Source organism: Panthera leo, chromosome F3, assembly GCF_018350215.1.
Source record: "Panthera leo isolate Ple1 chromosome F3, P.leo_Ple1_pat1.1, whole genome shotgun sequence".
Lineage (NCBI taxonomy): Eukaryota > Metazoa > Chordata > Mammalia > Carnivora > Felidae > Panthera > Panthera leo.
Genome location: NC_056696.1, coordinates 2,318,716 through 2,334,484, shown reverse-complemented (window position 1 = coordinate 2,334,484; position 15,769 = coordinate 2,318,716). Strand labels below are relative to the sequence as shown.

The 15,769-nt window shown below is 51.3% G+C and overlaps 1 protein-coding gene across 5 annotated transcripts in view; it reads right to left on the bottom strand.

Moving 5' to 3' along the window:
• Nucleotides 1–15,769, bottom strand: part of DNAH14 (dynein axonemal heavy chain 14) — a 407,059-nt gene that overhangs the window by 1,625 nt on the left and 389,665 nt on the right. For all 5 annotated transcript variants that reach the window (XM_042925989.1, XM_042925990.1, XM_042925991.1 and 2 more), the window contains 3 exons: nt 4,534–4,646; nt 3,496–3,635; nt 910–1,073 (listed from right to left, as the gene is read on the bottom strand). In XM_042925989.1, the coding sequence (XP_042781923.1) occupies nt 910–1,073; nt 3,496–3,635; nt 4,534–4,646 (417 nt within the window). The remainder of the gene's footprint in view (nt 1–909; nt 1,074–3,495; nt 3,636–4,533; nt 4,647–15,769) is intronic.

Below are 15,769 nucleotides of genomic sequence, written 5' to 3'. Positions count from 1 at the left end.
CTGTGTGGACTGGGGTCTCCCTACCCTCCCACGGCGTGGTCTCGTGTATAAACGGGGCACGGGGAGAGGGTGACGGCAATAACTAAGAACAAAGTAGAGCAGTTCTCGCAACACGACGTAATAAAAGCCACGTGAATGTGGTCTCCCTCCCTCCCAAGAGGTCTTGTCGGCCGCGTCCCCCCTTCTTGTTGGCCTTCTGACGCTCAGGAGGGGGATTGTATGATCCCGACCGGTGACCACGGGCCACTGAAGCCATGGAAACCGTGGAGGGGCGCTCCTGTGTCCCGACACCGGCCACCACACAGATGAGTCCTGGAGACACTGTGCCGAGTGAAAGGGGCCAGTCGCAGGGACAGACGCTACAGGAGGCTCGTGTCGCCAGATTTATAGGGACAAAAAATAGATGCGATCAGGACAGGCGGGCCGGACGTGGACGTCCACGGGGACAGTGCCTCGGTTCCGGAGGTGGAGGGCATGAGGGCCGCCCCGCAGCGTGGACGTGCTCAGGGCCACCCAGCTGTGCACTCAGAAACGGTGAGCATGAGGGCGCCCGGGGGGGCTCAGTCGGGTGAGCGTCCAACTCTGGACTTCGGCTCGGGTCGCCGTCTCACAGTTTGTGAGCTCGAGCCCCGCCCGGGGTTCTGCCCCTCCCCACTTGCACGCACTCTCTCTCTCTCTCTCTAAGTAAGTAAACTTTAGAAAAGGAAATAGTTAAAATGGTAAGTCCAGTGTTACCTTATGTATATTCTGCCATAGTACAAAAGTAGGAAAAAGTGAAAGCTGCTTGAAGGAAAAGGGAAAAGGGAGGGGACTTGTGTGGTGCGCGGCACGGGGGCGGCTGAGTGGAGGCTGGCGAGGGGAGGGCCGACTGCACGACTGCTCTTGCCAGTGCCCTAAGCATTCTGGTACCTCAAAGGCTGTCCTGACTGTGTTGAGGTTCCCACGGATGGCTGCGGAGAACCCCTCGTCTCTGCTGTCAGCGGTGTCCGAGATCACACGGTGGGTAAACGCGAGGGCGCCGAGAGAGATTCCTTGGGACCGTCCGTAGTCGTGAAGCACGGCAACGAGAAAGGCTTTGGGGAAAAGCACAGAGCGACGAGTTCCCTGCGAGTCAGGGGGCACCAAGGGCTCTGCGTTCCCTCCTGGCAACAAGCTGGCTCCCGGGAGCAAGGAGAAGACCCGAGCACGTCAGAGTCTGGGTCAAGAAACGGCACACAGACGAGTGGGAAGAGGAGGGCACGTTTTCCTCTGGGGTGGCCAAGCTGTTGGGTGTCCCCTTGGCTGTGTGGACAAAGGCTACGTGCAGCTGAGAAAAAGGAGACCAAGACAGAGTGGAAACAGCCCAGATATGAGGAGGCAGAGGACAGTCGATCACCTGGATCCAGCCGTTGCTGAAGCCAGACCTCTGGCCTGCCTTCCCACTCGCACGAGCCTATGACTTGGCCTGTTTTGCTCAAGCAGGTTTGGATTGCGTCCTGTGTCTTAACACCAGGATTCCTAACACAGCTCCCAACTGTTCTGTTCTGCCAGCCAGTTCCCCTTCCTGCTTAATCCATCCTGCGTGAACTGCCAGGTTAGGAACTTCACTCTGCTTCTGAATCGTGTAATGCCCCTGCCGGGGTCTCCACACCAGTGCTCACCGAGTCACCTGGGCACTGAGGCCCCCGCCACACTGGCGCGTTTCCTGTGCTGTGCCGTTGCGGGAAATGTCTGAGCCGGCACCCGGCTGGTGACTTTGCTCCTGCCCTCCTCCTGGGACACTCTTTCTCCAATCTCCTCAGAACTTTCCAAGGCCCGAGAAGCCGTCTCTGCCCCGGCCCTCCTCTGTGCGCCTCTCGGGGTCCGCGGCCTCCAGGGGACAAGACTGGGGCCACCAACCTCTTTGTGCTTCTGGTGGCAGCCGGCACGCCCTGGCCCTGTCCCCCAGGCGCTCAGTGACGCTGCCGCGCCGTCGAGCCCCCGTGTCTCCTGAGCTCCGGCCCCCTAGAGCCACCTGCCCACCGCCCACCATGCGGTCTCCTCCGAACGTCTCAGACTTGACAGGTGACGGCCACCTCTCTGCCCATCGCGTTGCTCCTCTCCCTGTGTCCCCGTGTCCCTGTGTCAGTAGCGGTCGTCAGCCGCCACCCAGCTCTCTGAGCCCAAGACCGGGGAGCCTCCCCCTCTGCTCCCTCAGCGTCCTACGACTGTTCTCTTCCACCCTCCTCTGCTGTCCTTCCAGGCCACCGCCAGTTCTCTCCTGGGGAAAAGCAGACGCCTAAGTGCCTGGGACCCAGGCTCCACTCCGGCTCCTCCCCCGTGTTGTGGAGTCAGGTCAAGGCCCCCCAGCCTGAGACGGGGCAGCGGCCCAGACACCCCCCTCCCCCCTCGCCCCCACCAGGAGCCAGCCCTTCCCACCTCTTCAGCTTCATCCCACACCGTTCGCCCTCCGTGGGCTTTCGCTCTGCCCACACTGAACGTTTCACGTGGGCTTCTCCCCCCTCGTATCTGGCCTTGGACCCGAACAGAAACGCGATTCCCGGTCAATGCTGTGCTTCAACACGTGGGTTTCTGCGTCACACGAGCCGAGTTCCGATCCCGGCTCAGTTGTGTGACTTTGGGAAAATTACTTACTTTCTCTGTGCCAGGGTTTTCCTGAGAACAGGGAGGGCCGTGTGAACACCACCACGGGACTGTCGTGAGGACCGCTCTCCACGGAGAGCTCGCGACAGCGCCCGGCCCCCGGTGAGCACGGGTCCGGGGATTAACCGCCGTCCCCTTGTGCGCTCGGCACCTGCCGCTTCCGGCAGCCGGCTCTCTGTCTCGGCAGCCTTTCCCGGTCCCCGCTCAGGTCCCCCTGCTCCCAAAGCCCTCACTGGTTCCCTCATTCACACATTCGTTCAGAAACTCGTGTAATGGTTCTGGGATTACGTATCGGGAGTTTAAGGCGCTGGGGGCTGCGCGACCTGGAGTAGAAAGATGGGGGGCTGCCCGCGTGGGGCTCCGTGGTGTCTTGTACGCCCGTCACCCAACCATGCATCGTAACGCCCTCCGTGGGGACGTCTTCCCCTCCCGCGTGACCTGAGCAGTGGCTCCTGAGACCCGGCACAGTTCCAGGCGTTCGCTTTTGTTGAATGAATGAATGAACAGAAATGGCTGAGGCACGGATTCTGTCCTTGGGGGGCACCCACCTCCCGCGGCCCCGATAAAGTGTGGTGGCCTTTGAGGGAGGTCACGTCGGCCTTTGACATCAGACTCGGTGGAGGTGGTGACGCTCCTGCCAGGGGCAGGTGCAGTCAGGCGAGGGTGGTCCTACTGGGGAGGGGGGAGGGGGGATGAGGAAGGGAAGGGAAGCGGAGGGAGGGAGGAGAGACTCCCCACCCCCGGGGCGTAGTGCCTGGGGATGCAGGGCTGTGGCTTTGGGTCTTTCACGCTGAAGGGGAGGAGGAGGGAGGCTGGCAGGGAGCACGAACGTGGGGGGCTGGGAGGGGGCCCCGGCCCTGTTCTCACGCTCACCTTGCGGAAAGAAGAAAGCTGGGAGCCAGTATCTTGCAGGAAATCCTTCACAGAAATCACTGGTTTTATCGTCAGAGGATCTGGGGTTTTGGGTGGATGAAGGAATGGAATGCTTCCCGGTGGCGACAAATCTCATGTACCTGTAGGAGGCAGACCGTAGACCGAGGGGTCAAGGGCACCGTCATCGCCTGTCCACGCGGCCGGGCCCTCCACGGCCCCTCCTCCCCTTCTCATCTCAGGCTTTCCCCACTCGGGACCCTCGTCTTGTCCTTCAGGGGAGACCAGCTGTGGCTTTGGAGGGTGAGGCCCTAACTTGCTGGAAGGCGATGGATTTAGGCAACGAGGGACGTACTGGGCATCCTGACTGGGCGCCGAGGAGTCTATGGATCGTTCCGGAGCTGGTGACTCTGAGAGGATAGGTCCGAGCATTTGCTTAGAGGTAAGTGGCACAAAAGGCGGTTTGGTACAGACTTTGGAACCAGATTTTCTGGCTTCAGATCTCAAGGCTTCTACCCTAGTTGTGAAACGCTGGGCAAGCTACTTCACATCCTTGTGCCTCACTCATATCTAAGACAAGGGTGACAAATGACCAGGCTGACTGCATCTCGCAGGGTTACTGTCAGAGTCACACGAGGACGTGGGACACAGGCACTCCTTGAGCGATAGCTGCTCTCGTGCCCTTCAAATGATTTTGATCTATGTATTAAACTCGTTTAAAAATTACACGTAACTAACCCTTACTTCCTTTTGCACTTCCCTCTGCTGGTGTCACAGGACAGAGTGTAGAAAAACAGGAAGGGAAATGTACCAGGTCTGGTCCTGTGTGTCCTTGAGCGGAGGGACCATGGACAGGACCCAGGGTATCCTGTGTCTCCAGGTCTCCATCCTAGACTGAAGACAACAGTCCCCCCCCCCCCAACCCCGCTTGATTCACATGTTGCTCTGAGAACCCAAAAGTCCAACCACATGAAACTACGTGGCAAACCGTTAAGTTCTACGCAAAATTAAGGAAGAGAATAAAGCCGCTTTCATCCGTACCGATGATGTATTGCAGTGTAAGCCATTTTGGCCCAAGTGTTGAAGAAATTCACTCGCTGGATGAGATCGTTAACCCAGGAACTCAGGGGCTTACAGGACTTGTAGGCATGTTTCTGTTGGGATTCAGAGACAAGCACATCACTTTTAAATTTCTTTTTTTAGGATTTGTCTTTGGGGTCATTGGGAACATCTCTGCAAACTTTGGTAACAGACTCGACTTCCAGGGAGAACGATGGCAGGAGGACGCCATTTTCCAGTGGAGAGCACATAATGGGGAACCCAAAGACCGACCGTCATGGTGACCGTGCTTCAGACAGAATGCCTGATGTTTCCATCCTGGCTGAACGCCTTTCTCACTCTTCCTAAGTCCTTTGGTCTGCCCCTCCCCCCTTCTCTGGGCAGCTAACTCTACATACCATTAAATGTGAGCGATTCCAACTCTCGGCCCCCCACACCAAATCCTATAACCCACCCACCAACCACTGATGAGCTGCCTCTTCTCCTTCCAGTGCAGAGTCCAGCTGACTCCTGCCCCATGCTCTGCACAGCCTTTCTGGAGAATTCTATCTTCTGTAGTGTCAGCTTTGTATTTTCCACCCTGTTTATTAATGCGCTTGTATCCTAAAAACACAACCACCCAGCACTCAATCCTACTTATTTGATCCTCAACAAAATACTAGCAAATGGATTCCAGGAACACATTAAAAGGATCATAAACCATGATCAAGTGGGATTCACCCCAGGATGCAAGGATGGTTCAACACAGGCAAATCAATAAATGTGACGCACCACATAAACTGAATGAAGGATAAATCATATGATCATTTCGGTAAATGGAGAAAAAGCATTTGACAAAATTCAACATCCTCTCATGATAAAAACTCCCAACAAATTAGTATAAGAAGGAATCTTGGTCAGCATAAGGGCCACATATGACAAGCCATAGCTAACATCATACTGAGTAGTGAAAGGTTAAAACCTTCTCCCTCTAAGATCAAGAACAAGAACTCTCATCATCTCTATTCAACATAGTACAGAGAGTCCTAGCCATAGCAATTAGGCAAGAAAAAGAATTAAAAGCATAAAAATTGGGAAGGAAGAAGTGACATTGCCTCCGTTTGTAGGTGATACCATCTTATATACGGAAAGCCCTAAAGATTCCAAAAAACTGTTAGAACTAATAAATGAATTCAGTAAAATCGCAGGATATAAAACCAACAGAGAAATTAGTTGCATTACTACCCATTACCAACAAACTGTCTGAAAGAGAAATCATGAAATCAGTCCTATCTACGATAGCATCAAAGATAACATAATACTTAGGACTAAATTTCAACAAGGAGATAAAAGACCTGTACACTAAAAAATATACAAAGTTGGTGGAAGACCGTGAGGAAGACAGAAGTAACTGGAAAGACTTCCTGTCTTCTTGGATTAGAAGAATATTGTGAAAAATACTTTCTACAGAAAAATCTGTAATACAATACAATCCTAATCAAAATCCCCATGGCATTTTTCACAGAAATAGAAAAAATATTCTAAAATTTGTATGGAAATACAAAAGACCCCGAATAGCCAGAGCAATTCTGAAAAAGGAGATCAAAGCTGGAGGCATCATACTCCCTGATTTGAAGGTATCTTACAAAGTTGTAGTAGTAAAAACAATAGGGTTCTGGCATAAAAACAGGCACATAGACCAGTGGAACAGAACAGAGCCCAGGCACAAACCCAGACGTATGTGGTCAACTAATTTTTTTTTTGTCAACTCATTTTCGACAAGGGTGCCAGGAACACAGATTGGGGGAAAGAACAGTCTCCTCAACAAATGAAGCTGGGAAAACTGGGTCTCCACATGCAAAATAATGAAATTGGATCCCTATCTTACACCACTCACAAAAGTTAAATAGAAATGGACCTACAAACGTGTGGCCAACTAATCTTTGACAAAGCAGGAGAGAATATCCGATGGAAAAAAGACAGTCTCCTCAGCAAGTGGTGCTGGGAAAACTGGACAGTGACAAGAAGAAGAATGAGCCCGGACCACTTTCTCACACCATACACAAAAAGACACTCAAAATGGATGAAAGACCTAAATGTGAGGTAGGAAGCCATCAAAATCCTAGAGGAGAAAACAGGCAACAACCTTTTTGACCTTGGCCACGGCAGCTTCTTACTACGCATTCCTCTGAAGGCAAGGGAAATAAAAGCAAAAATAACTATTGGGACCTCATCAAGATAAAAAGCTTCTGCACAAGGAAGGAAACAATCAACAAAACTAAAAGGTAACTGACGGAATGGGAGAAGATATTGGCAAACGACAAATCAGATAAAGGGTTAGTATCTAAAATCTGTAAAGAACTTATCAAACTCAACACCCAAAAAAACAAATAATCCAGTGAGGAAATGGGCAGAAGACATGAATAGACATTTTCCCAAAGAAAACATCCAGATGGCTAACAGACACAGGAGAAAATGCTCAATATCACTCATCATCAGGGAAATACAAATCAAAACCACACTGAGATACCACCTCACACCTGTCAGAATGACTAAAACCAACAACTCGGGCAACAGCAGACGTTGGCGAGGGTGTGGAGAAAGGGATCTCTTTTGCACTGCTGGTGGGAATGCAAGCTGGTGCAGCCACTCTGGAAAACGGTATGGAGGTTCCTCAAAAAACTAAAAGTAGAACTACCCTATGACCCAGAAATTGCACTACTAGATATTTATCCAGAGGTTACAAAAATGCTGATTCAAAGGAGATGCACCCCAATGTTTATAGCTGCACTATCGACAATAGCCAAATTATGGGAAGAGCCCAAATGTCCATCGACTGATGAATGGATAAAGAAGACATGGGGTGTGTGTGTGTGTGTGTGTGTGTGTGTGTGTGTGATGGAATATTAGTCAGCAATCAAAAAGAATGAAATCTTGCCATTTGCAGCAACGTGGATGGAGCTAGAGTGTATTATGTTAAGCAAAATAAGTCAGAGAAAGACAAATATATGATTTCACTCATGGGAATTTAAGAAACACAATGGATGCACATCGGGGAAGAAAAAATAAGGTAAAAAACAGGGAGGCAGACCATAAGAGACTCTTAAATACAGAGAACAAACTGAGGGTTGCTGGAGGGGAGATGGGTGGGGGTATGGGCTAAATGGGTTGATGGACATTAAGGAGGGCACTTGCTGGGACAAGCACTGGGTTTTATATGTAAGTGACAAATCACTAAATTATATTCTTTTTTTTTTTTTTAATTTTTTTTAACGTTTTATTTATTTTTGAGAGAGGGAGAGACAGAGCATGAACAGGGGAGGGTCAGAGAGAGGGAGACACAGAATCTGAAACAGGCTCCAGGCTCTGAGCTGTCAGCACAGAGCCCGACGCGGGGCTCGAACTCACGGACCGCGAGATCATGACCTGAGCTGAAGTCGGCCGCTTAACCGACTGAGCCACCCAGGCGCCCCACTAAATTATATTCTTGAATCCAATACTATAGCGTATGTTAACTAATTTAAATTTAATTTTAAAAAGTCAAGTAGAAATGATTCAAAGATTTAAATAAAATCTGAAGATGGGCGCCTGGGTGGCGCAGTCGGTTAAGCGTCCGACTTCAGCCAGGTCACGATCTCGCGGTCCGTGAGTTCAAGCCCCGCGTCGGGCTCTGGGCTGATGGCTCGGAGCCTGGAGCCTGTTTCCGATTCTGTGTCTCCCTCTCTCTCTGCCCCTCCCCCGTTCATGCTCTGTCTCTCTCTGTCCCAAAAATAAATAAAAAAAAAAAAAACGTTGAAAAAAGAAAATTTAAAAAAAATAAATAAAATCTGGAACAATAAAACTTCTAGAAGAAAACATGGGAAAAGATCCTTGACATTGGTCTTGGCAGTGATTTCTTGGATAAGACACCAGAGCACATTCAACAAAAGCTAAAACAAACAGGCGGGACTAGATTCCTTCTGCACAGCAAAGGAAACAATTGATAAACTGGAAAAGCAACTTACAGGATGGGAGAAGCTATTCACAAGCCATCTATCTGACAAGGAGTTCAATCCAAAGTATATAAAGCACTCACTCATCCAACTCAACAGCCAAAAAATCAATCCGATTAAAAAATGGGCGAAGGACCTGAAGAGACATTTTCCCAAGGAAGATACACAATGGCCGACGGGTACCTGGAGGGTGCTCAACATCAGTAGTCATCAGGGAAATGCAAACCCAACCCCAAGGAGAGATCACCTCGCACCTGCGGATGAAGGTTGGTTCATGAAGGTTGGAGGACGGTTACTACCGAGGGGACAGATGATGACAAACGTTGGGGAGAATGTGGAGAAAAGGAAACCCTGATACACTGTTGCCGGGAATTTCAGATGGTTCGGTCGTTATGGAAGACAGTACTGTAGCTCTTAAAACTTAAACACTGAACTCACACACGACCTGGCAAGGCCACCCCGGGTCACCTATACGCAGGAAAAGGGATCAGTGCTTTGAAGAGAGGTCTGCATTCCCACGTTCCCTGCTGCTTTATTCACAACAGCGCAGATGTGGAAGCAACCCAGGCGTCTCTCCGCGCGTGACCGGAAGAGGAAAACGTGGCGTGTGCACACACAATCGGGTGTCACTCGGCCATAAAAAAAGAAGGAAGTCCTGCCGTTTGCAACAACACGGATGAGCCCGCAGGGCATTCTGCCAGAAATAAGCCAGACGGAGAAACCTAAGAACTGGATCCCTCACGTGTGGAATCTAAGACAGAAAAGCCCGTTTCGTAGAGACTGAGACTAGGACAGTGGTGGCGGGGGCGGGGGCGGGGGAAACGGGGGTGATGTTGTCAAGGGGCACAGATCTTACGAGAATAAAAGTGGAAGCTGTGCCCGGAGGCCCTTTTAGGTCCTCAGATGTTCTGTGTCCACAGGAGGCTGTGGTCATCTGCCCTCAGACAGCTCTCCGCCCGCCGTCCGTGTGGCACTCCACACAGCCAGTGGCACTCCTGGCCACCCGGACGTCCAAGCCGGACATTTCCACCCGGCCAGCTCTAGCCCGGGTCACTCTGGCAGGGGTGCCGACTCAGCCGTGGGTGGCTGTACTGCTAGCGACCCACGGGGGGGGCCACGTTCTCTCAGCCTGACCTTGAACTCATGTACATCCCGGACCTGTCACAAGTTAGCCGCTCTGCCCCTCAGTTCCCGTGTCCGCGGACTCAGCACCTCAACCTTCCGTGCCGGCGTGCGCACAGTTGTCGCTTTCTGGGACTCTGGGTTTTGTGGGCAGGTTTTGTTTTTGTTTTTGTTTTTTTACTTTGAAATACAATTTAGATAGCATAAAATTCACTCACTTCAGTGCTTTTTAGTATATTCATCACCTTGTGGAACCATCACCACAATCATTTTTAGAACATTTTCATCACTCGAAGACAAAACCCACACGCCCTTGACGAGTCAGCCGCCAGTCCCCGCCATCCTCAGCCCCGGGCGTCGGCTCATCTACCGCCCAGCTCGGCCGAGTTTCCTATTCCGGACGTTTCGTGGAAGTGAGATGACATGTGGCCTTTCGGACCGCCTGCTTTCAGTTCCCATAATGTTTTGGGGGGTCATTCAGGCTGTAGCGTGTCTGTACTTCAGTCCTGTTGATGGGTGAATAATGTTCCTCGGTATAGACGTGCTCGTGTGTATCACGTCTGTGTACCTACCGTGTTCTGTCTGTCCATTCGTCAGGAACGCTGGCGTGGTTTCTGTCTTACGAACAATGCCGCTGTGAACATTCGTGGCAAGTTTTGGTGTGACAAGGTGTGAATTGCCCTTGGGTATGTACCTGGGAGCAGGAGTGCTGGGTCAGATGGGGACTGTTTACCTTTCTGAGGCGTTCACAGACTGTTTTCCAGGGCGGCCACACCATTTTGCATTCCCATCAAGCACGCAAAGCCTCCAGCCTCACGTGACTGCAGCGTTCGTTATCACCTGCCCTTTGGATTCTACTCTCCCTGGTGGGTGTGAAATTGTATCTCGCTATGGTTTCGATTCACAGTTTCCTGATGACAAATGATGTTAAGCGTCTTTTTGATGTGCCTATGTAGGTTTTTTTTTAATTGAGAGAGAGAGAGAGAGAGAGAGAGAACGAGTTGGGGCCAGGGTGGGGGGAGAGAGAATCCCAAGCAGGCTCCGCACCGTCAGCACAGAGCCCAGTGCAGGGCTTTGAACCCACGAACCATGAGATCGTGACCTGAGCCGAAATCAAGACGCTCAAGTGACTGAGCCCCCCAGGTGCCCCTCTATACAGATTTTAAATCTGGTGTAGGATCCAGGGTTTGAGGGAGGCTGGTACTAACTATAAAGGGAGAATTAAACTTCAGGAGCAACGGGGTTTTTTTTTAATTTTTTTTTTAACATTTATTTATTTTTGAGACAGAGAGAGACAGAGCATGAACGGGGGAGGGTCAGAGAGAGGGGGAGACACAGAATCAGAAGCAGGCCAGGAGCAACGGTTTTGTGTTCAACATCGTGTTACCTTTTCGACAGTCCTGCTCGCCTCCTACCCCACGCTGCCAGAACTTCACGGCTGATTTTATTCTTGTTCTAATAAACTTCGTGTTTCTATGATTTGGTTTTCTGATTAAGCCTATGGCCCGGGAGTCATTCATCTTTCTGTTTTGCCTTTTTTTTTTTTTTTAATTTAAAAGTGCCATTCAGTTTTTTCCTATACAGTCTCATCATCTAAATATGGAGATCTAGAAAGGACAAGGCAAAAATAGAAATCACGCAGAATTGTGTCACCCAGAGCAAATTTGTATGTTCTCTTCAGCTCTCTCTCCATATATAGCTCTGTACACAGTTGGTTCTCTGTGTAGTGAAGTCACCACGAACACTGCATTAGTGGGCGCTGAACTATTGTTCCTGTTCACATTTTTGTCACATACTCAGTAAAGTGTTTAAAGACATCTTGATGGTATTGATGCGTTAAGACCGGACTCACGGCCAAAAGCACTAGAACTCACGAGTGATCAAAGCGGTTCCGACACAGGTATTTTCTCCATAAAGCACATCACAGCCTTCTGGGCAGGGACTCCACACGGCATTTCAGCATTGCCGTTGCAAGCAGCAAAACCACCAACCAAAAGCACAAGCATGAAAGCTGTGGCACTAGACAGAGCGCGAAGAGAGCACTTGTGTGACACTAGGAGAGCCACAACAAGAACCCGGATGTCACCCGTTTGATCTCAGCGGGGAGTAGGCACGGGGCAGGGAGACTGCGCACAGAGGGGGAGTGTGCACGGGGGGGGGGGTGGGGGGAACTGTACACGGGGGGGCAGTGTACACGGAGGGGAGCTGTGCACGGAGGGGGACTGTGCAGGGGGGAGGAACTGTGCATGGGGGGGGGGAGTGTGCACATGGTGGGAGCTGTGCATGGAGGGGAACTGTGCACGGAGGGGGAGTGTGCATGGGGGGAGAGTGTACACACGGGGGGGGAACAGTGCATGAAGCGGGACCGTGCACGGGGTGGGGACTGTGCACGGGGAGTGTACACGGAGGGGAGCTGTGCACAGAGGGGGAGTGTGCCCGGGGGGGGGGTGTGTGCACCGAGGGAGAGTGTGCACGGAGGGGGAGTGTGCATGGGGGGGGAGTATGCACAGAAAGGGGCTGTGCACACGGCGGGGGGGCGGGGACTGAAACGTTTCCGCACTCGGCACACGTGTAAATGACCCCTAAGCACTGAGAGTACAGTTTTGGAGTTAGAAATTAGTTTCAGCAAGCAGGCAAGTGTGCAAAGACGCAATGCCTGAGTGGTGACGAGTGACCTGTATGAGGGGGTGTGTGTGTAGTTTTGTCATCGTCTTTGAGCTTCCTTCTGTCGACAGAGCTGTAGCTGTGGTTCATTCCCCTGCATGACTGTATTGTCTGTTGTGTGAATACACCACGTATTTATCCATTCTGTTGTGGGTGACACGTCGGAACTGTCTGTGACTAACAACGATGTTCTGAATATCATTGTACATGTCCCCTGATGCCCAGGTGCAAGGGTTTACGTACCTACGAAGTCGAGATCAGACTGTGTGCCACCTTGGAACTTAAAAACTCCTCGTGCACGAAACAGCAGAACAAGCTTCTCTCCCTCCTCTAAGATTGGGGAAGTTGTACAATTTTTTTCGACTGTTTTAGTGGCTGCTCTAAAAACCGCAGCGTGCATACCTGACCTGCCCGAGTCTCCAGGTCATTGTTAACTAGCCTCCTTGATAACACGAGACCTAAAACCTCCATACGCCCCCCAGGCCTGGCTTATACGTTATTCTTCGTCCCTCCGCTTCATCTGGTCAACGTCCCGTCCTGCTCCAAAAGCCGGATGCTGTACGCTGCCTGATTCTTGTCGGGATCGATTTACCACTTGCTTTCCTCCTCTCCCGTCTCAGACCTTTCAATTGTTTCCCTTTCCCCTCTGCCTGAAGTATGTCAGTTAGCTCACATTATTAGCGTTTGCTAGTGACGAATTCTGTTTTTCCCTCTTTTTGGCCTGTTTTATTTCATCCTCAATTTAGAAACAAGAGTTTCGACTACACAGCTTTAGTGTAACATTTCACTTCTTCCAACATATTGAAGATGCCATCCTCACGCCTTTGAATGTTACTTTTCCTCTAGCTTCTTTAAAATTTTCCTTTGATTTTCTGGGGGACCTGACGGGCTCAGTCGGTTAAGCATCTGGCTTCGGCTCAGGTCATGATCTCGCAGCTCGTGAGTTCGAGCCCCACGTCGGGCTCTGTGCTGACAACTTGGAGCCTGGAGCCTGTTTCAGATTCTGGGTCTCCCTCTCTCTCCGCCCCTCCCCTGCTCACGCTCTCTCTCAAAAATAAAGATGTTAAAAAAGAGTTTCCTTTGATTTTCTGCAGTTCCATGAACATGTATATATGTGCAAGTTTTTGTTTTTTTGTTTTTTTTTTTAAGACTTTATCTTGCTTGGGATTGAATTTGTCCCATCTGTTAATTCTGGAAAATTCTCAGCCTTTATCCTATCAGTTACTGCCTCTGCTCTGTCTGCTCTCCTCTCCCTGAACTTCAGTTAAACTTGTGTCTGACTTCTCACTTTGCCCTACGAATCCTAACGGCTCTTTCCTATTTCCATCCTCAGTCTCTTTGGGCTACATTCTCTTCTGTTCCATTCTCTGGCTTACTGATTCTCTTTTCTGGTTCCGTTCAATCTCCTGCCAAGCCTGCGAACACTATTACATTCTACTTAACGAATGATTTTCATTTCTGGATTCTTCTTCCAATCTGCTCTGCCATTTTCAGTAGTTTCTTGTTCTCTTAAAATATGTAGCTTGTTTAAATCTCTGGTTCCTTTAAACACGGGAAGTATTTTGTTGTAATCTATATCTGGTAATTGAAATGTCTGAAGTGTTAGGGTCAGTCTGTTTTATTTATTATTTTTTAAATGTTTACTTAGGGAGAGACAGACAGAGACAGAGACAGAGGGAGACACGGAATCCGAAGCAGGCTCCAGGCTCCCAGCTGTCAGCACAGAGACCGACGTGGGGCTCGAACCCACGAACCGTGAGATCATGACCTGAGCTGAAGCTGGACGCCTACCTGACCAAGCCGCCCAGGTCACCTGTGCTGTATTTTCGCTATGGTTCTCACTCATGGTCCTTGTGTTTATGTGTGTTTAGCTATTTTTGACTGATTGTTCCTTGCAAAACACATGTGCGACGCCCTGGGCCTTAGATGGAAGGCATTCTGGTTGCGTTTCTTCTTCTCCCCGAGAGGCATTCTGGTTGCGTTTCCACGTGCCCTTCACACTGGACTTGGGCTGCAGACTCTTTCAGGGGAGGACTTGGAGTTTACCACGGCTCAGCGACAGGCTTTCTTATTTTACTGCCTGCTCCCTACTTATGTTTAACCCAGGGTTTTTGGTTGCTTTCATTTAGAAACTGGTACAAATAACCAAGCTTGCTTTACTGGAAAAAGTAGCTTATAGTTTCTTTGGAAATATTTGAGATTTTATACTAATTAAAAGACGTGAGACTTCTGGGGCGGAAGATGGAGGAATAGGAGGACCCTACACTCCCCTCGTCCCACAGATACAACCAAGTTAACCCCCACATCAGTGTAAATAACTCAGAAAATCACGCGAAGACCGGCAGGACGTACTTGCCATGGCTCAGTAGAGAAGAGGCCACATCAAGAAGGGCCAGAAAGGAGACACAGTCCCAACAGACCTTTGGTGGGAGGCAGGGAGGAGGTGGGTGCAGAGGGGGAGAGGAGTGGACACACCAGGCACCAGGCACGATCTCAGCGCCCCCCCCCCCCCCCAGCCCAGGGAAGACAAATCCCCAGAACTGTGGCTTTGTGAGTTCTTACAACCAGTGGGGCTTAACCCCTGGAGCTTTAAAAATCAGCAGCTCAGCCCTGGGAGAGGCAGGAAGGCGAGAGGAAACTGAGTCCCCGCCCTTAAAGAGACAGAACAACAAATAGCCTGTGGAGATTCAGCGCAGAAGGGGCTGTTTGACCTCCCCCCCCCCCCCCCCAGCCCTAGGCCAAGAGAGAGGGATTTGTAGGCTATTCACAGAGCCTGTCCTGGGGTGACAGAGGTCCTCTGGACACTTCTACACAACAGAGGAGGTGGCAAGCACCATCTCCCTCCCCCAGCCTAGATACACCTGTGGGAACCGGGCGCAGCTCCAACACTCCCACCTAGGATGCTAACAGTGTGCCCTGCCCCCGCACTCTTCTTCACTCGCCCCTCCAGCCAGTCCTCCGTGCAGGCCCCTCCCACGGCAGACTGTGCACCCCACGTCCCCTGCTCTCCTGCGGATCAGCCTCCGACGTGCCCGTGGCAGGACTCCATCCAGAGCGGCGCCACGAGCCTGGCAGTGTGCGAGCAGCCCCGACGGGGGCCACACCACCCACAGTGAGTCCTGCCCCGGGGAGAGGGGAAGATAAAGTACACGCCAGTCTGTGTGGCCCCAGCGGTGGGCTGGGGGCGGACATCGGGTCTGACTGCGGCCCCGCCCACCAATGCAAGTTTCTCCGGACCACACAGGGGAAGTGCCCTGCAGTTTGGAGCTACCGCATCTCTAGCAAACTCCTGCTCTGATCCGCCGCGCCCCAGACCGACCCACTAACCGCACAGGGACCGGACCCTGCCCGCAACAGGCAGAGCCACTGCACGGAAGGCGAACACGGTTCAGCCGCCGCAGTAGGACACCCCTGTAGCAACTCACACGGGGACACCCCTGAAGCGCCATTTTCCCGTGAAC